General features: G+C 41.1%; 3 protein-coding genes and 1 long non-coding RNA gene across 6 annotated transcripts; 2 read left to right on the top strand and 2 right to left on the bottom strand.

Moving 5' to 3' along the window:
• The first annotated feature begins 6,235 nt into the window (after positions 1-6,235).
• LOC9648898 lies at positions 6,236-7,718 on the top strand. The gene is made up of 7 exons (XR_002990383.1): positions 6,236-6,258; positions 6,344-6,440; positions 6,506-6,712; positions 6,780-7,023; positions 7,089-7,302; positions 7,357-7,541; positions 7,592-7,718. It is a non-coding gene; the product is annotated as an uncharacterized LOC9648898 (long non-coding RNA).
• A 1,970-nt stretch (positions 7,719-9,688) lies between these two features.
• LOC9648897 (nuclear pore complex protein NUP107) lies at positions 9,689-11,034 on the bottom strand. Of its 3 annotated transcripts, XM_024660298.1 has the most exons (9): positions 11,008-11,034; positions 10,896-10,958; positions 10,770-10,839; positions 10,638-10,718; positions 10,566-10,588; positions 10,410-10,509; positions 10,224-10,362; positions 10,068-10,173; positions 9,689-9,919 (listed from the first exon to the last, which is right to left on the bottom strand). In XM_024660298.1, exons 1-6 carry the CDS (start codon positions 11,030-11,032, stop codon positions 10,418-10,420), a joined length of 354 nt encoding a protein of 117 aa, XP_024516066.1. In that variant the 5' UTR covers positions 11,033-11,034; the 3' UTR covers positions 9,689-9,919; positions 10,068-10,173; positions 10,224-10,362; positions 10,410-10,417. The 3 variants fall into 3 exon arrangements, 1 of the variants encoding a protein (XP_024516066.1); XR_002990379.1 differs by adding an exon at positions 9,992-10,010 and having other exon boundaries at positions 10,770-11,021; XR_002990380.1 differs by adding an exon at positions 9,992-10,006 and having other exon boundaries at positions 10,770-11,021.
• A 361-nt stretch (positions 11,035-11,395) lies between these two features.
• Positions 11,396-12,295, top strand: LOC112340960 (pentatricopeptide repeat-containing protein At1g32415, mitochondrial-like). Its single transcript, XM_024660250.1, has 3 exons — positions 11,396-11,439; positions 11,543-11,764; positions 11,908-12,295. The coding sequence occupies exons 1-3, from the start codon at positions 11,396-11,398 to the stop codon at positions 12,293-12,295; spliced, it is 654 nt and encodes a 217-aa protein (XP_024516018.1).
• Positions 12,296-17,917: 5,622 nt separating this feature from the next.
• LOC9648896 (triosephosphate isomerase, chloroplastic) lies at positions 17,918-19,739 on the bottom strand. Its single transcript, XM_002986281.2, has 9 exons — positions 19,456-19,739; positions 19,302-19,328; positions 19,141-19,210; positions 18,962-19,085; positions 18,819-18,903; positions 18,621-18,753; positions 18,380-18,553; positions 18,155-18,237; positions 17,918-18,108 (listed from the first exon to the last, which is right to left on the bottom strand). The coding sequence occupies exons 1-9, from the start codon at positions 19,675-19,677 to the stop codon at positions 18,052-18,054; spliced, it is 975 nt and encodes a 324-aa protein (XP_002986327.2). The 5' UTR covers positions 19,678-19,739; the 3' UTR covers positions 17,918-18,051.
• Positions 19,740-20,790: the final 1,051 nt, after the last annotated feature.

Here is a 20,790-nt window from a genome sequence, read left to right as displayed (position 1 = left end):
TCCGACACTTGATCAAAGATGTTCTTCGTCCTTGGTGGCAGTAAGCCTGCACCATCGCCCACCACGTCCTGATCCGGCATGGAATCAAAGATCTATCTTGCGTTGGCAAAATCTCCTCTTTGGGTATTCTCGTAGTTGTAGTTCTTGCCACTGCGTTGGTGAAGGGGAGCCGATGGAACGCCCTGTCCAATTTTTCCAGGAATCATTCTGCGCGTAGCACAGCAGTAGATTCGTCCACGACACGGCCGGCATTCTGTCAAAAATCGATTTTGCTGCCTCGTTTTGCCCCTGCGCGAACGCAGTGATCATTGAGTTCCATATCACGGCCTGGCGCTCTGGGACACGATCGATCATCGCCTGACAGTGGATGCTGCCACATATCCAGCGATCATCGAGTTCCACGAGACAAGATCACGAAACTCAATTCCATGCAGCCGATTCAACTTGATCTCGTGAGGGCTGCTGGGAACCGGCTGATTCTTCCATGGACGAGATCCACCGGGAAATGCCGCTCTCTAGCCCTGTGATCGCCCGACATTGGTCTCTGGGAAGAACCCAAAGTTTTGGTTCTTGCGATCATAGGCGACCATTGATCGCGGGCGATTTGGATCGTCCCCAGATGGCTGCAAGCCGAGAGGATGGTGATGAACGACACAGGATCGATCCTCACTCCACCATCGAGCGTGGCCTCGTGGAAGAGATGGATGTCTTGCTCAGTTTGGGCATATGCTTCCATCACGCAAGATGCGATCGTTTGACAGCGTCCCGCAGGAGAAGTTCTGGACGAGTTTGATGCACGATTACGCTCGCAATGGCCGCGTGATCGAGGCTCGAGCTGTGCCCGCCGCAATGCCCACGAGAGTGGATCTCTCCCGCATAGCCGGAGAGGATCGCGTTCCAGGTGAAAAAGTTCCATCTCGGCATTTGCTGCCGGATCTTGAGGGCGTCCTCCATTCTTCCGGCCTGGCCGAGCATTGCGACAAGCATATCAAGTCCCTTGTGGACATTTGGTGGTGGATCGCCATCGACATGCCCGTCCTGGGCATAGGCGGCAGCGATTGATGTAGGCAACTGTGGCATTCGATCAAACAGCAGCCTTCGCTCTGTCCAGGATGCCGTTTTCCATCAGCCCATTCCAAGGCACGAGATTCTACTGGGGCATCCGTCTTCTTGGCCTCTTCTACAAGGCATAGCCCGACACTATTGTTGTCCACGAATCCAAGTCCCTCGTCACCATTGTCTCAAACACACCTCGAGCCTCCACCAAATTCCCGATTTGCATGAAAGCTCTCACCAACGCAGTTGATAGTATTGAGGTCATGGGCTTTCTTTTTCCTTTGATTTTGGCTTCCTTGCCCAAGTCCCTCCGAGCTTGCTTGCTTCCTTACAGACAAGAAGCATCGAGCTGTAGAAGACAGGGTTCTATGCCAAAAGAGCTCAATTGCTACATTCCGAGGCTTCATCATGGGCACTTCTGTGGCATTTGTGTGGAAAAGGTGGCAGTGTTTCTTAGAGGATAGAATGGAAGACAATCAGGTAGTCTGAGTTTGTAAGAAATGATAGGACTGCTCAAACATGTCCAAGGAATTGGATTTAGAAAAGAAGGTCATTTGAGTATATGCGTGTCTACAAATGTTATCCTTACTGAGGAAGGCATGGAATGTGGACTCCTACACTCAGAAGCTAAACAAAACATGCAATCAAGATCAAATATCAGAACTCGCTATGTTCTACATTTGGATCCTGATGCTCCAACTCGAGAAGGCTTACAGTTGCATCCTGAAGATCAGGTACTACGCTCTTACTGGTCCTCTTCTTACATGTATCATATTTATCACAGAAACTGGAAGATGGTCTTTTGGAAAGCTGGAAGAAAAACAGAAGCACAGGACCTGAGTCCAACAGGGATTAGGTAATGAAAACGTTTATAGACATCTTCAGCAAGAAGTGCTCTAAAACTTTTTCGTGTTTCTTGTGATACTAGAGGAAAGAATCCAACTTCAAACAAGATAAAAGCAATCGCACTACTCAAATCCAAGCTCCTGGTGGTTCTCTTGTATTGAATTAGTGACACAGCTATCTTTCATTCTCAGGCGTGGAAAGCTGGTTGCATGACTGCATGCTCACCTCATTTAACGAGCGCGCTTTAGACGTCAGAGCTTGGTGGAGGGCTTGGACGCCAAAGGAGGCGGGTTCGTTTTTGTGCTTCTGAGGTATGGACTTGAGCTTGTGTTTGTGTTTCTTAATAAGGTATTCCAGAAAAGAAGTGGGGATGATATTAGACTCCCGCTTTTGCTGCTCAGTGTAGCAATGTAAACCATGTGTTACCGGTTTACACTGACTGGGAGTCTAGTCTGAAGAAAGCCAACGTGCTTTTGGAGTCGGCTTATTTTGCTCATATTCTTGTATCTGGTGCTGGGCCGCACTAGATAAGCCTCTGAAACTCCTCTAATGTAAGTTGACTACAGGTTTATGCTCACTGAGTCCTCAAAGTGATTTTGGTTTTCGTGAAACTCGGAAAAAACGCTTTGGTCAGGACACATGGCCCAGATCAATTTGCTTGGGGAGTTTTCTCTTGGCAGTAAACATTCTGTGGAAGTTCCATATTTACGCTACAAGGAACACACCATCTTTATGACTTAAACATGCTTTAGTGCTATGTCCACTATGCTTGACAATTTTTCTCGAAGTACAAAGACAGCAAGCAAAGATGGTGCAGTGTACCAGGGCGATTGACAGTGCTCATGATGACCACCCCCGAGGCAAGGCGGCAATTGGCTTATAAGGCTGTTGCTCAACATTTGAACTATTGCAATAATTTTAGATATTATGTAGAGAATTTATAATAATTTCCAGTGCATCAACGTTTGGTTTGTTATTTCTAATCCACTTGATCAATAAATAATAAACATGTTTGTAATTTATAAAAACAAAATAGAATAAAACAGAATATACTAGAAAGTGTTTAGAAAAATTTATAAATTATTAACATGTTTATAAATTAATAGATGCAATATTAATTTAAATTAATAACAACATTAGTATCTTAGAATATCCATGCATATTCTAGGTATATTCACTTGTAAATCTACCCTGACCTTAATGTTAACTATAACTAATATCACCATAATACAAATGTATACAAGAAGACTATTTCTGAGAACATACCCCAAAATGATATGGAAGAAGTTATTGGATATGGTTGTTCTCTGAGTTTCTTTAGCTCTAAATACCACCTTATAACTGATGATGTCCCTGCACATGAATGTGTTACCGCAGAGATCACTTGTAAAGCAATGAACCATCACCGATATAAAACATATGTGCTTGTAAACGCAGTAGCTCTCCAATAAGAAAGCTAATCAACATGCATAACTTGTATTGGAATTGAGTACGGATTCCTATGGCAACTGGAACAAATTGTTATAAAGGTTCATAAATAAATCTAGCTTCTCCAGCCACATAGCGAATTGATAGAATGGCATATAGATATGGAGTAAAGCACAGTATCTAATTGCAGAACAGTTTGGCCCAATTTTTCTAGTTCTGATGTAAGGAGAATAAAAACCCCAATGGTAAGTAGGATGTAGTGCATTACAGCTCTTCTGACAATGAGAAACACCACATAAACGCTAATTCCAATGAAATTAGTATGAAATTATTGGTGTTTGTCATAAACCTTAACCTTATAAGAAGATCTTTTTATAAGCTTTAGGGAGATGGAGGGATGTGAGTGCGGGATGGAGGGAGCGAGAAGACCCTGACAACAAACTTACAAACTTGTTTGCACAGTCTCATGTTTCTTGTTGGGCACCCCATGACTGCCAAAACAGAATATTCAATTCAATTCAAGTTAGTGCTCATCTTTTTTCTGTCTTTTCAAATATTTCTTCCTTGTTCTGTTATGAAGGTTGAAAGGACGATAATTGATGCTCTCAGAAGTAAGACCAATTACACAGGCCATTAGGACGTTTTTGGTTATTTGCATGCAAGTCTTCCCTCAATTTTGTTCTTTCTTACTTGACGCAGCCTGTTCACGATTCCTCAAGCTCATATTCAAGTGCCAAGGGCAGGACTATCAAGTAAAGAAATTAGCCTCTCAAACTAATGAAGCTGACCACAGATTTTTTGAACTTAAGCTGGTTTTCGTGTTGGAAATTATCAATGTCTAACGCGTCCTTTTCAGGATGGCGATCAGTTTGCTTAGGAATCAATTTGCCATCAGGACGTTTTTGGTCATACATGTAAGTCTTCTCTCGATTTTGTTCTTTATTACTTGATACAGCCTGCCAAGTAAAGCAAATTAGCCTAAAATTGACTACAGGTTTTTGAACTTCTGCTTGCCAAGCCAGCAAAGTGATTCAAGTCGTTTTTGTGGAGTTGGAAATTATTGACGTCTAATGCTCCTCTTTTACAACACATAACATGCGAGAAGACCATCCAATATACACCTATGTATCAAGCTATCAACCAGGTCTGCTATGGTTATTGCTATTCAAGATCAAGTAAGATTCTTAGGGAATAGAGCCTTTTGTTCGTGTCTGGACGGTGTATCAGGGCTTAGAGTGCTCATGTTTCAGCTGAAGCCACTAAAAGAGATCAAAGGTGATGATAGACTACTTCTAAGCTCTCAATCCAAATGCTTACATGCTTTCCTGTGGCAAAGACCTTGTACTTTGGGATATAGGCAGTTGGCAGCTAACACTCTTAGCGAGATGCTAGGTTTTTCGAAATGAAATGATCTCTTGACTTGCATCATCTATTTTCACACAACAAAGAACTCATTTTATCCACAACTGGAAGAAACAAGCAAAGAAACATTTGATTTCCACGGCAAACAGATGTTAGTTCTTTCAAGGAAAGAGTGCATATAGACCTGAAAGATCATAATATAGTTCATAGAGAAACTTTAAATTTTTGCTCACCTCCATAGCAAGTAAAGACTATCTTGGAAAAACTTGTGAAGCAAAGTAGCTGAACTGTGATAGTTAGAAATGCTCCAATGAGATGTAAGAGCTGAAACTAGACAATCCAGCTAAAAATCAACCACACATCTCATTTCTTGGCTTGTCTTCCAAACTTCCCATATTGCAATGGATTGAGCTAGGAGCAAGATAGGATTGATTTTCCACAAACTTCAGTTAATATATCCACTAATTGTAGATTCTAAAATATTTACAAACAGAATTTACTATGTTACAATTCGTTAGCTATTCTTCCATTGTTACTTCTAATATTAACTATAATTAATACCACCATTTCCACCACCAGCATCATGGTAAGAAATGAGTCCATAATAAATATCAGCCTATTTCCCCACCTCCAGTCAGAATACATATGAATACATATTGGGACCAAGGGTAGAAAGAGTAATTCAATGAATATAGCCACTAACGATATGGCATAAGTTCTTTTATATGGTTCTTCGCTGCGCTTCTTTATCTCTATGCACCACCTTATAGCTGATGATGTCCCTGCGTAGGAATGTGCTACCGCAGAGATCACTTGTACAGCAATAAACCATGACCGATGTGAAACATATGTGCTTGTAAGCGCACTAGCTCCTCCAATAACAAAGCTAACCAACATACATAACTTGTATTGGAAGCGTGCAGCAAATCCCATGGCAACTGAAATAAATTGTTAAGTGTATTCTTAAATAAATCTAGCTTACCTCCAGCCACATAGCCCAGTGATAGCAAAGTATATAGATGTGGAATGAAGCAAGGAAGTTGCCAATATCGAATTGCAGAATAATTTAGCCCAATCCTCGCAGCTCCGATGTAGCAAGAATAGAAATCCCAATGATAATTAGGATGTAGTGCATTACAGCTCTTTTTGCAATGAGAAACACCATGTGGGCAATCCCATTTTGGAGGGTAAAGAGTGATAACTATGGTGTATACATAAAAGCTAATTGCCCAAGTCGAGAAAATTGAAATAAGAACGAAATACCACCAGAAGTTTGCCATCCTTATTAAAGGGATATAATCTAAGATCTATTTATAGGGTTTTCGGCATAATCCTCCTTTTGGAAATTGTCTATAACTTTTCAAAAAAGATCTCGGTTTTTCCAAAAGAAGCGCGAACTTTTTGTAGGGTTAGGGTTTCGGCTCGGCCAGTCTCGAAAGGTATGGCGCCGCAGATTGAGCAATACATCGCCTCTCGAATGGTCTCTAAATCCTTTTCCAATCTAGCTTTATTTATGGAGATGGCTGTTTTCGATTTAGTAGCTATGTGATTACTATAACTGTAAAGGTACTGTGAGGCTGTTTCTTTTCTTTTTTTTCCTTTATTGTGATGCTGTAGACAGCCGTCTAAGTTTCTGACGATACTGTGGCAGCATGTCTTCTCTGCAGACCTCGGAGCTAAGAAGTCTTGTACGAGGTAGACTTGATCTTTTTCGCAGTTGAGATTCGACTTCGAAAAGCAAGAGCATGGTATGAAATTTAATTTTCTGTGCTTATTGTAGATCCAGAGGTATTGATGATGGCTTTGAATCCAGTGTCAAAGGAGGCCAAGGCGTCCAAGACAAGGTTGGTCTTTTTCTCTTTTCCCGACTTAAGACGATGGGACTGAGCTTGAGAAGAGAGGTCGTACCGTCGTTTGCACGAATCCTTCTTCACACGTCCCTGGGACGTCAAATGCTGAGACCGGTGCTGCGCTCGGAGATCGGACATTGCGTGGCATGACGACCAAGCTCGGGATCCCAGTAAGGAGTTTTTGCTCTTTTTTTTTCTTCTTTCTCGTGAGATGATCTTTGTTGTCGTCTATTCTAGTGGAGGGTTTCATGGATGCCGAAATGGATCACAAGCTTATGGTATCCTCTCCCGCATGAAGGAAATTATGGGTGATAAGTTTTGACTTGAGCTTCTCTATGACTACAGTGATCACTTCTTGTATCAGACTCTAATACGCTTCGCCAAGAGCAAAAGGTATAATTTGACCCGCAGTCTTGAGACAGTGCCGTGGTTTAGGTGAATCTAACCTGACATTATTGGTTGTTGTTATGTACCGATCCGGGTAAGCTATTCTTTTTTCTCTTGATTTCCACAACACTGACAGTTTATTATGAGGAGCTTAACCAGTGTTGCGAGAAGGAACCTGGAACCAGAGCAAAGGCATATTAAAACACGATTCCGGGCATAGCTGACATTGTCGCCAGAGTAGCGCTTGGACGATTTGTCATTTTCGTTTGTACATCATCACGCAAGTCATTTGATCATATTCTCTTGATAAATGCTTTAGAGCTCTTTCAAGACGATCACATCATCTTGTGAAAGGTACGCACGGACATGAAAGGTGAGTCTGATTAGCGCACTACTTTGTTGGCGAGTTCTCATTTCTTACTTACAGAATGCCGCTTCGATTCGGCCGTCACGTCGTAACAGGAAGAGCCGACGCTTCGATTAAGCTGCATTTGGTCTTTTTTAGTGTTCATCTTTTTTCCTCATCTTGACCTGCTCGTTCGGACGAGGACGATGCACCAGAGTCTTCCACCTTGTTTATTTAATCTCAGGACATCTCTCGATTTCACTCAAGTAAGCAAATTAGCCTTTGAAACTCCTCTAATGTGAATTGATGACTACAGGCACTTGCCGAGCTGTCAAAGTGATTCAAGTAAGCTGGTTTTCGTGGAACTTGGACAGTGGTTTTCCTTTTCAGGATGGGGAGTTTTTTCTTGCTGGTAAGGAAGTTCTAAGTTCACGCTAATAGGATACACGCTTCAGTGGTATGGAAGCATTCTCAACCAGGTGCGCTATGCTTGATATTTCTGTGTTACAGCAAGCAAGTTCGGGATGGAAAATTTTCAGATGAAGCCACAAGAAAAGATCAGAGACTACTTCTTGCTGGCCACTTTGGGATGTAGGCAGCGAATCAAACGTTAAACCAGTACTCTGCACTCACAGCGAAAAACGATCATCCAGATCCAGTGACGCCTTGTTTCCACTACAATTGTCTTTTACTTCTTTTAAAGCATGATTGATTGTTCCTTCTCGTTCAACACAGTGCGCACAGGCCTGTTAATTCAAAGATCGCGATATAGAAACAAGAGAGTTTTCGGATTTGCTCACCTCCATAGCACTTTGAAACGAAGCTTACAAAGTAGATGACCTGAACTGCAACAGCCAAACAAGCTCCCACGATATGGAGAATTTGGTACTCGACGATGGAGCTAAAAATCAACCACGCAACTCCAGAGAGCAACGAGCAAGCAGAAGCTATCACCGTGGAGGCCTCATGAGTGAACAGGAGGAGACATATCACCCTCATCACGAAAGGAACTACAGCTGAGACCGTGTAAACAGCTGTTGTGGCCCAGCCCTTCTTTCGTTTCAAACGACGACATGCGAGGCCCATGAAAGGGTAGAAGAACGCGATGAGAGCTGTGAGCAGTATCGTCATACACCCTTTCCTCCGCTGCTTCTCGATGTGTCCAAGCCCTACCAGGAATGAATGCAGGAAACAAAAGGCCGATGCGGCACAGATCGCGGTGGCAATGAGAGCGAGATCGTGCCCGTCTTGTGTCCACTTTTGACACATCGAGATGGCATTTGCCAGTGACAAGAAGGAAGTAAGCAGTGCGAGTGCCCTCTGAGATTGTGAAGGGCTGGCAGGGATTACCTCCGCTTGGGACTGTGCTGTTGCGGCCTGGTCCATCTCCACTGCCACCAATCCTCCAGCTATGGCTTGGGGCTCCTCCCCCGTCTCTAGCTCCTCATTCGTGGCCGCCGTTGTGCCATGCTTGCGCCTCCTCAGAATGTTCCTTGCCTGAGCTGTTGCCCTCGCAATGCAGCTCTCCACAGCTAGTTGTCTGGCACGCAGCCATAGCTGGATTGCCGCTACCGTGCTCTCAACCCAACTGGACAAAACGATCACAGAAGACGAGAGAAACGTAAATCCTGATGCAGCAAGACCGAGAAGGAACCACCGCGAAGATGTGATCTTGTCATCGCTGATGCTAGATCTCGCCTCATGGGCAAAGACATCCAGATCCACAGGCGAGGAGAATCCAGGAGAGAATCTAGGTAGAAACTAGCCATGGCCACAAGCGAGAGGAGGAGCGTCTTTGCTAAAACCCCCATCCTGCGATACCTAGGAAATGCTGTGTAACCTCGGAACTGCGTGTTATGTTTCTGTGAAGAAACGCACTAGATCAGCGCGAGTGTTTGCAGCTCATCCAATCTGCAAGAAACCTCCACTCCATCAAGCAAATCCACGCTAGCAGAGCTTATTTTTTCTGCAGCAAAAGACCTTTGCTTGTTCTTCATGTCGCTGGAGTTTTCATTTGTTGATAGTGTGTGTGAAAAGAACAAAGTTTCAATGACTGTGAAGAATTGAGAGGCAGGCAGCAACGTACCCAATCAAGAAAAATCTTGGTAGTTGCAGTTCTCGGGCAGTACTGCAGAAGTACAGAGCTGCTGTTGCTAAGCATCCAAAAAGCGAGAGAGATCCGGCCTTTTTGTCCGCCACGACGTGGACAAAATGCTATTGCAGGAGGACGAGAAAAATCAAGATCAGTATTGTCTTTCATGAAAGATATAACTGTGTAGCTCTATCTCGTTAGCTCCAAATCTCGTAGGATCATCCTCGTATCCGAGGCACTGCACGGAAGTGATCAGCGTCTTCTTCCAGGATCTCTCCTTCTATTGGTGGCCTGAGGAGTAAAGAACAGAAAGTTGCTGGATGCGAAGGCAAACACAATATGTTATCCAGTTAAATAAACACAAACTTTGAGGCACAGGCACCAAAGTACAGTATCTTAACGTGTCTAATAAAAAAAGTCTTCATTTCAGATATCTGCAGAAGTTCAGTCTGCTGCTTCATTTAATGACTGCTTCAGGTGTCCAAAAAGTGCTTCCACACCTCCCGGAATGTCTACGCCATAGTGACGTTAATTCTCGCTATGGACTTCTTACTGCCAAGAACAACAAAAAAATCGACAGCAGTAATTAATGATCGTGACCTGCTTGAGGAGTAAAGCACATACATTGCAGAGAATGTCCTGTCTGTATGTTTCCAGTGTGAGACAGGGAAGTAAGATGTCTAGAAACGTTTTCATGTACCTGAGCAACGAAGAGCAATCCCTGTTGGACACGGGTCCTGCGCTTCTCCTTTTCTTCCAGCTCGGATGAGCTTCCACGCATCTTCCAAAAGACTATCTTCCAGTTTCTGCGATAAATATGATACATGTAAGAAGAGGACCAGTAAGAGCGTAGTACCTGATCTTCAGGATGCAACTGTAAGCCTTCTCGAGTTGGAGCATCAGTGTCGAACAGAGTGAGTTCCAATATTTTTTTGATAGCCTGTTTTGTTTGATCCCACAAGCCTAGCCTCTAAGCCCGCATCCTATCCCCTCCTCTGTAACGATAACATTTGCACACATATACTCAATCGAAGAGCATTACCTTCTTTTCTAAATCCAATTCCTTGGACGCCAGACTCTCGAGACAAGACGAGGGCATGTTTGAGCAGTTGCACCGGTTCTTATAAACGCGTGGTTGCTTTCTGCCAAACATTTTTTCTTAGGTGAAACCACAAAAGGAAGAGAACATAGAAAATACCTGATTCTCTTCCGTGATATCCTCTAAGAAACAGTAAAGTCAGTCCCGTTGAAACTTAATAAGCGACGCTACCTTTTCCATACAAATGGAAGTGCGCATGACTGAAGTAGAGCCCTGTCTTCTATAGCTCGATGCTTCGTAGTTGCCTCGTCTCTGTAAAGAAAAAGCTGCTGAGTTCCAGTCGTTCCCAGAAAATTGTTTCACCTGACTGCCTGCGCTAGATCCCGGCAAATGTCTTCAAACTCGCTCAAGAGCTCGGGCAGAGACGCGAAGCCTGCCAAAGAAAAACACAAGCAGAGTTGTATGACTTGAGAAACGAAAGTGGTAGACCGGGTAGACATGTATCCACGCCAGAAGCAGAGCGCTCAAATGAATCTTGGAAGATGCCGTGTCCTGTGGATTGTCGCATTTCACATTCTCAGAGAGGACGAGAAAAACATACCTGTATCCCCGAGATTTTTGTCCATCCTAAAAGCCCTAAATCCTAGATTTACTCTTATTTTCCCGTTTGCAGCAATATCATGATTTTAAACGGAAGAAAACAGAGAATTTCTGGGAAAACCCTTATTCAGTATAAGCTAGCTAAAAGAATTTATAATTTAAAACATTTTAATTATTTATTTAATGCGAAATATTTTTTCAAATTAGAAAAATAAATTAAATTGTATTAAAACTGTAATTCTCTGAAATGCTTATAGAATTATATATTGTTTTAATATTTTAAATTAACCTCTTTGATCGAATGCACCACTGGAATCTCGTGTAACGTGGACGTGAAATCCTATATCCGGAGCTCCAATATCGGGCAGGACAAGAAGATCTTCAATTCCATGGCGGATCATGACATCGTCTCTTGGAAATCGCCAATTACACTGTATGCCCAGTTCGGGCAACTTGAGCTTGCCAAGACACGTTTGACGGGATGGAGTTTCATGATCTTGTCTCGTGGAACTCGATGATCGCTGGATATGTGGCAGCATCCACTGTCAGGCGATGATCGATCGTGTCCCAGAGCGCCAGGCCGTGATATGGAACTCAATGATCACTGCGCTCGCGCAGGGGCAAAACGAGGCAGCAAAATCGATCTTTGATAGAATGCCGGCCGTGTCGTGGACGAATCTACTGCTGTGCTACGCGCAGAATGATTCCTGGAAAAATTGGACAGGGCGTTCCATCGGCTCCCCTTCACCAACGCAGTGGCAAGAACTATGAGAATACCCAAAGAGGAGATTTTGCCAACGCAAGAGAGATCTTTGATTCCATGCCGGATCAGGACGTGGTGGCATGGACGGCGATGGTGCAGGCTTACTGCCACCAAGGACGAAGAACATCTTTGATCAAGTGTTGGAGAAGAATCTAGTCTCGTGGAGCTGCTTCTCGCGTATGCCGAGAATGGGCACTTTGACGGGGCAGTGAGGTTCTTCCACGAGATCCCGCACAAGACCATCGTCTGCTGGACAGCTCTCATGCAAATTTACGTCAATTTGGGCCATCTCGGCACCGCCAGGAGTGTGATTAAGAGCATGAAGATGCTCAGCTTGGGACGACGGGCACTACGATCGAGCAGTGGAAGTCTTCCATCTTATGAATCTCGAGGGCGTCAAGCTGGACAAGGTGACGTTCCGGAGCGTTTTAACTTCGTGCAGCCATTGCCAAGGGCTGGGAGCACTTCGTCTCAATCAGCCGAGACTTTGAGATGGTGCCGAGGAGAGAACGCTATTGCTGCATGAAGAACTCTGAGTGCGAAGGAGCTCATCAACTCGATGCCATTCCTTCCAGACATGGTGATCTGGATGTCGCTGCTGGGAGCTTGCTGCCTCTTCTGCCGCGGATTGTTGCCCATTTATCATTGTTCCCACTCCCATCTGTTGTGTTGCTTGTTTGTGGTGATTGGAGTATGGCCCTGCAAGTTTGGTGTCATCTGTTCTGTTGTTTCCTTTCATTTTCCAGCTCCAACAACACAAGTATGCTTTCATTGACAAGTGTTCGCCTCTGGACCTCCATCTATTCCAGGAACCTGGTTATCTCCGCTGCGTTTTCAGGTGTCCCAAGGATGTTAGCTACAGGCATATCCCATGGGATCGGCCTGAGTCGGAACTCATCGTATCCTGAGCATTCCTTGACCGTATGTGTTACTGTCTCGACGGACATGCCACACACTGGGCAAAGCTGTAGATGTCGCGGAATCTTTGCTGCTCTTGTTCTTCGTCCTAGTTCCACGAGTAGTCTATGATCACCTGTTCTGTAACGTGCAAGGAGTTTCTGTCGCCAGGGAAAGAGCTGATCATAAAGAGCCGTTCCCACCTGTTCGTTTGGGTTGATCGCCTCCACATAGAGCTTGTATTTTGTGTGGTTCTTCTGGGCTTGGATCCATCTTATTAGCACGATGTGTGTCCAGAATTCAAGATCTTCATGGAATCGTTCTGTGATGTTGAGATTCAGACCGACTCTTTTGGTCCTGTTTCATGTCATGCCACCAGCCGCCTGTCTGTCCTGTGACTGCCAACTTCTGCTCTTTCAGATGTAGATGATCGTGCGAGTATTTCTAGGGAAAAGAGGCCTGTCTCCATGGTCACATATGGCACAAGGTTGATGCTAAATTCTTCCCAAATGAAACTTCGTTGCACAGCCTCGACTTTGTCCTACTCCTTCGCTAGCAGGCCTGGCCCCATATCTCAGCGCCATAAAGCGCCACTATCCTTACTTTTATGGTCTTCTTCACAGCACATCCCTTGTAATAGTCCAATTGTAAGCTGTGGATGCTGCTTTCCATCGTTCTGTGACTCCGAATTTCCATGGCCTCAACTTTGTTCCAGAATGCAATGCAAAGGTTCCTCATATGTTAGTGTCATGGGGAAAAGCTTTGGTGGAGGGCTATACTTGATGATCGTGGCTCAATCAACAAATTTCAATAATGGAATAATATTTTATGATAGTGTAATATTACCTTCAATAATATATCCCTGAGTGAACAAAACAAATTGACAATATTGAATTGCAAAGAATTTTGGCCCAATTTTTGCATAAGCCAGGAAATCCATTATAAAACCCTAGCCAAGGTGCAATCTCTTTGACAATAAAAACCATTTGGGCAATTTTCTTGTGATGTAGATGGTAAAAACATAAAGACTAAGTCAAAAAGCTACCACAATTTAATAGTCTTATTTGTCAACCCTTAATTATAGAGATCTTATATTAATATATAGAGTTTTTGTAGGGCTAAGGTTTGTAAACCCTAGGGCATTAAATCTGAATTTGCATATACATTGAGTTGAAAATGATATAAATGGTAGTTTTTGTTTTTAAAATAATTTTTTCTACTATAAGATGTGTTTTGTTAAACCAATATATATTTTATATTCTTGTTTTACTGTTTCTTTCTTTTTTTAAAAATTAAGTTTTGTTTTTCTAAAAGCTGCATGATCCCTTGGAATATTGGATATAAGCTTGAAATACTTAAAATTTTAAGTTCAATTAGTTCTTGGAATTCAACTATTGAGTTTTTATTTTATTTTTTATATATCTTAACTATTTTGTCTTATCTAATTTCTTCAATCAAATTGATATCAGTGCTAATATATGATGGGTAAATGCTTGTGCACGTTATTTAAATATTACATTTGTTTATACAAGAACTAACGTCAACACTATATTACAAAAAGGAAGATAAATTTTTTATTTTTTATTTTATTTTATTGCAATGTCATTTATAAATCTCAAAGTTTGAACATCATGTGAAAGCATCCATTTACCTAAATATTGCCACCATAAATTGTAATAGATAACACACTATTATATTTTACAAGTGGCATAACAACAACAAAAATTTTCTTCATAAGTCATTAAATGAATATTTCCGTTAATTAATTAATCTATCATTTCTTTTAAGGCTACACTATTTCTTTTTCAAGCCAACTCAATGATCTTATCTCATTAAACACTAACATTTATTGTTGCATACAATTATATAATAATTTTGGTGAAATTTTTTCTTTATGATAAACATTTCCTTCACAAAAAAATTTATTGTATACATTAATATGTCACTCACTTGCATCCCTTTGTGGCATTATTAGTAGTGTTTCCCTCTAGCATATTTACAATAATTTTAACACTTTTTAATATATTTATAAAGATTTTAACATTATCCAGATTGATTTTGGTTGCTTATTGACTATTAATTTGAGCTTTGTGATACCCCTAAATACCATTGCATACTAAATTTACTCTATAGCAAAATATTGCTAGCGCCATAAAAATAACAAATGAGGAGAGCATTGAAAGAAATCATAACCAGAAGATTCATGTTTCAGTGTTTTCATTGTTAAAAAATATATGTGTTTAGTGTTGAAATAGATCAAAAAAATTGTTAATATCAATGGTATATAAAAATATAATTTACTCAAATAATATAATGAAAATTGTAAATGCAATCATACCCACTCTCTCTTTTAATTTTAACATTTCAATTAAATATGATAGAAAAAATAATTTGAAAAACATGAAAACCATCATTTATATCATTTTTTAATTCAATTTACATATAAATCATATTTAAAAGTGTGCATTAAATATTGCAATAATGAACACAAATCCGCTAGCCTACAAAACTCCATATATTAGTATATTATGAAATATGAGTTCTTTCACGTTTTTTTTCCAGTTATTTAAATTATTTATAATTAAAACTTTAAAAGTTGGGTAATAGGACTTTTAGATTTTTTTTCACTATTCACATCAAAAGTGGTCTTAACAAGGAATATAGTATTATGATTCTTCATCCTCATTTAGCAAAAAACTTGGCAATCACTTTGAAGAGCCCAAAAACAAAAAAAAAACTTTAAAAAATAATAATTAAGTGGTAAAAATTATTATAATCACTACTCCACTTCACTATGATAATCGAATTGAGAGTGGAAAGTCCTAAGAGTATCAAAAGAGGGGGATAAAGGATTCACTAAATTATCACTTATAAATCATAAAATTTAAACATATATATGAAGAGTATCACTTACTTAAACATTGGCACCATCAGTAACAATAAATAACATATCACTATTTTTTGCAAGTGGTATAACAACAATAAATGTTTCCCTCATAAAATATTTCCCTTTATTAATTAATCCTTTTTTTTTATGGTTGCACTATCTTCTTCACTATCTCTTTGAGCCACGTTATCTCATTGAGTAATTAAATAATAAAAATCAATAACACTATTATTAAGTAAATTAAATGTTGTTGAATGTAATCATATAACAATTTTAGTGAATTTTTTATGTTTTGATGGATATTTCTTTCACAAAAAAACTCATTACATATATTAGTGTATCATTTATTTGCATCTTTTAGTGGCACCGTCATCTCCCTTTAGCACATCCACAATAATTTTAACACTATTGAATATATTTATAATGATATTTTCCTAAAAATCCAAGAATGAAATTGAATTCATCTTTAGAGAAAACTATTATTCATCTTTACAAGTATTTTAATTAAATTGTTTTCATTATTTCTTTTAATAACTTGATTGAATACATTTAGTACTAGATATGAGTTTGATATATGTAAGTTTTAAAATTCAAATAGTTCTTGGTTTATCCTTCAAGTTTTTAATTATATATATATATATAAACAATACTTTTATATATAGTTTAGTTTCTTGCTAAGCACTTATAAATCTGAATGGTATGATAAATTTTTCCAAAGATGATTTCAACCTGAATTTTGCAAGAAAGTACTATAAAAGTACTTATAAAAATTAGTAATAACAACAATTCATAAACTTATAACTAAAGTTAACTTATGTTTTGCAATTAATCCAAGCTAGATACTTAAATAAAGTTGGAACTTTCTCATTGTCATCCTTGAAGCACAATTGATTCATCTTCAACTTGGCTTAAACTTGCTATTGTCTTATAATTTTATTAATAATTTTTAAAACTCTACTTTGGGTATATATCTTGTTTCATCATGAATTGAATTATCAACTAAATAATCTAGTTTCTTATTTACTATATGTTATTATTATTTTGTGTTAGATTGATATAACTGGAAATGTGGATTTTTCTTAGTTGAAACACATTAGGAGATGGACTATGCAATGTCATAGAAGTTATTACTATTGCATTTGCAAATGTACTTCTCTTCATTATCTTCTTTTTAGAAAGTAGCTCTAATGTTATCTCTAGTTTAGGAGTGTTTAGCTTCTGAGTGTAGGAGTCCACATCCCATGCCTTCCTCAGTAAGGATAACAATTGTAGACACGCATATACTCAAATGACCTTCTTTTCTAAATCCAATTCCTTGGACCCCGAGCTCTTTTGGCATAGAACCCTGTCTTCTACAGCTCGATGCTTCGTGTCTGTAAGGACACAAGCAAGCTCGGAGGGACTTGGGCAAGGAAGCCAAAATCAAAGAAAAAAGAAAGCCAATGACCTCAATACTATCAACTGCGTTGGTGAGAGCTTTCATGCAAATCGGGAATTTGGTGGAGGCTCGAGGTGTGTTTGAGACAATGGTGACGAGGGACTTGGATTCGTGGACAACAATAGTGTCGGGCACAGCTCGAGCCTCGATCACGCGGCCATTGCGAGCGTAATCGTGCATCAAACTCGTCCAGAACTTCTCCTGCGGGACGCTGTCAAACGATCGCATCTTGCGTGATGGAAGCATATGCCCAAACTGAGCAAGACATCCATCTCTTCCACGAGGCCACGCTCGATGGTGGAGTGAGGATCGATCCTGTGTCGTTCATCACCATCCTCTCGGCTTGCAGCCATCTGGGAAAGATCCAAATCGCCCGCGCAATGTCGGGCGATCACAGGGCTAGAGAGCGGCATTTCCCGGTGGATCTCGTGAGGGCTGCGCGGCCTATTTTCTTCGATCGAATGTGCCCGACGTGAGGGAGGGATTCCCAATACTTTGGCTTTGGTGTTGGAAACAACATGACATTAATATAATATACATATAATCTCACTTCTTATATAGATAAGTTAAATATAATCTCTAAAATTAGCTAATAATATCTTACCTGTATATATTTATGGTTTTACTTTTATTGGATTTTTCATTTTCTTGTAATTCAATGCCTTTTGTGAAAATATTTTAGATACTAAATTATACATAGTGACTTAATAGAAACACAATACTAATTTATGATTAAATAGATAGATAGATAGCTGTTTATATTATAAATATCAGGGAATACAAATGAATAAATTCAGTCATGATTACAAGTGATAGGTGCACAATTCTTATGCAGGGACACCATCAGTTATGAGGTGAGAAATGCAGTAATGGTCTTTTTACCCTATTTCCATAGCACTTCAAATTTTGAAGGTCATAAACGAGTATATAAGTATTCTCAATTTGATTTTATTTATTATAGTCTTTGGTAAGTGCATTGGTTTACCTTCTTTCGTTCTTGGGGTCTCTGCTGGGGTGAAGAAGGCAAACCGAGAAACAAAATCCCCTCCATTCGATTGCCTCACACGGTCACTTTCTTTGCCGTGACAGAGTTTATGATCGTTGCAAACTCAGCCCCCTGCAAGAAGTAAAGATAATTGTCACCACTTTCACAAAGCTCATACCTTTAGAGAAGCGCCCCCTACAAGGAATCCATCAATGTCCGCCTGCTTTGCCAATTCGCTGGAGTTGGCTCCATTCACGGAGCCTGTCAAGAAATTAAATAATGGATCAATCAATCGCCCAAAAGTGAAATGGACATCTTTCAATCATGCAAGCTTGGAAAAACTCACATCAATCATGCAACCTTGGAGAAAACAAGATAAGCTTGGGCAAGAGAATTCACGTACCTCCGTAGATAATGCGGGTCTTCGAAGCAACTTCAGTGGATGCGTTGTCCGTGAGCCATTTTCTAATGGCAGCATGGACTTCCTGCGCTTGCTGCGGTGTTGCGACTTTGCCGGTACCGATAGCCCATACAGGCTCGTACGCAATGACCACGTTGTCCCAGCCAGAAATCGCCTCTACAAGAGAGTAACGTTGCAAAACAAAAGCTTCAGCGAAACAAACAAAAGAAACAAGTTTTCATACCAGCGAAAGCTTTGAGCTGCTCAAAGACCACATCAAATGTCTTTCCAGCCTCGCGCTCTTCCAGTTTCTCTCCGACGCATGCGATCACTCCGAGGCCCTTTTCCAGAGCATAAGCGCTCTTCTTGCCAATAAACTACACAGGAAAACACGATGACCAAGTCAATCCAAAACAAAAAAACAAGTTAAACAAAGACTTACGTCGTTTGCCTCGCCAAGGATGTGACGCCTTTCAGAGTGACCATGGATGACCCACTTGCAGCCGATGTCACTCAATTGCTCGGCACTACCAGGCAAGAAAAATTAATACAGGAACAACAAGATAAAATCGCTTTCCTGCCTACCTGATCTCTCCAGTGAACGCTCCTCCTTTTCCAATCCACGAGTTCTGGCCAGAGACCTCAATGCCATTGGAAATGGACCCGATAACTTGGTCGAGATAGACAAATGGAGGTGACACAACCACATCTAAAAAATATATCGAGTTACAACCTGATTGATCGAGATAAACAACAGTACTCACCAACATCGCTTTCAAGCTTTGCACTATTTAGCTCGGACACGAGCTTGGCAATGGACTCCTTGGTACCGTTCTAGAAAAGCCAATAAAGAAAACGTTAAGACCCACAGTGGATAGACACGAAGCACCAGAAAAAAAAACGCAAAAAAGAAAAAGCTACTTACGCATTTCCAGTTTCCTCCAACGAAGAACTGTCAAGGAAAGAAGAACGCATCGAATCAGAACGAGCAAAATCGAAGAAGAAATCTACTAATGTAAGATCCATGAGCCTAAATTTCATCCAAAAAGCAAAAGAGGGATCCATGCACGCATGCTTGCCTTTCCGGATCCGGCCATGGACACAACGCCTCTGGTCGAGGATGTAGAAGCTCCACACGCGATTGATTGCTGGACGAGGCGGAATCCCAAATCGGCGCACTGAGAGGACGCGCTCCGGAATGCAAGGCGCTGGACGCCGAGTCCGCAATGCCGAGGGCACGAGAAGACGCCGCTAGAAACCCTAAGCTTGGCAGCCTGAGATAGAGTGGGAGCTGCCGCCATAGCCTATCTAAGAGCTAAAAAACTTCTCGTCTTAGCTCTCTAAGCTTTTTCCGGGGCGTCAGGTGGACCTTATGTTTGAGAATCGCGGCGCATCTCCACCGCAAGACGGGGAGAATGCACGGCCCCGCCTTGGAATCTCCATCGTCCATCCTGTCGCGTTATGGACAGCCACCAGATACACCCATTCCTCTCAACTATCGGTCAAGGAAATCGTTTTTAAACTTTCTTACCAATGCCATGGTTCTTCATTTTCACCTGGGTGATAACAGACTTACCGAAGTAATCCCGGGGAAATGCGACCCATCCTGGCCATTGACAAGCTCGGGGAAGGGCCGATCAACGGTCCAGCCGGTCGCGATGGAATAGTGTGGAGGATCGCTTGGGCACGATGAAGATAGCGAAGGCTCTGGAAGAGGAAATATGTCGCCAATCCAAGACCCTCTCGAGCAGCTGGGGGACGCTGAAATATTTTATCCTCACCTCTATGGGAAGATCGAAAAAATCATTAGCCGCCTGCAAGGTCAATCACCGGATTTGAGTCCCGCTTGTGCCTCTACTAGCAAAGTCGGGATTCCACGCTTAAAATGTTTGCTACTCAATCAACCATAATCTAGCGATCATGAGAAGAGGAGGAGCTTAGACATTCTCTTGCAAAACCATTCAACGAGACATGGATCGCTAAGATAGCTTCGAGAGCTTCTACACCTACAGTTGCGGTCACTTCCTGCATTGTGAAGACGCTGCACACTTTTGGTTGCCATGCAAAAGCCTGATCATTATTAGCTATATGCTAACTTCTTGCTCTTGTGAACTGTTCAACAATTGAGTGCCAGTGTCCATGACATAAGCAATGCGATCTTTTTGCTTCTTCATCCAGTTTCTCTGCTCTCAACTGCCTGCATAGAGGGTTCCTTGCCTGTGAACTCTCAAGTTCTCACACACTCCTCAATTTATTAGTTTCTTTTTTATAATATTTTCTTTTATAAACATAAACTATTTAGCTTTTCTAAAAATTATATTATTCTAAATTTCATGCTCCTCAAAAGATGTCCTTTTCTCAATATTGTTGATCTCTTTTTCTATTATTTGAAGTTATATTTCTTCAACAACTAT

This window comes from Selaginella moellendorffii, unplaced genomic scaffold (assembly GCF_000143415.4).
Source record: "Selaginella moellendorffii unplaced genomic scaffold, v1.0 SELMOscaffold_73, whole genome shotgun sequence".
Classification (NCBI taxonomy): Eukaryota; Viridiplantae; Streptophyta; class Lycopodiopsida; order Selaginellales; family Selaginellaceae; genus Selaginella; species Selaginella moellendorffii.
This window is presented reverse-complemented; position numbering and strand designations above follow the sequence as displayed.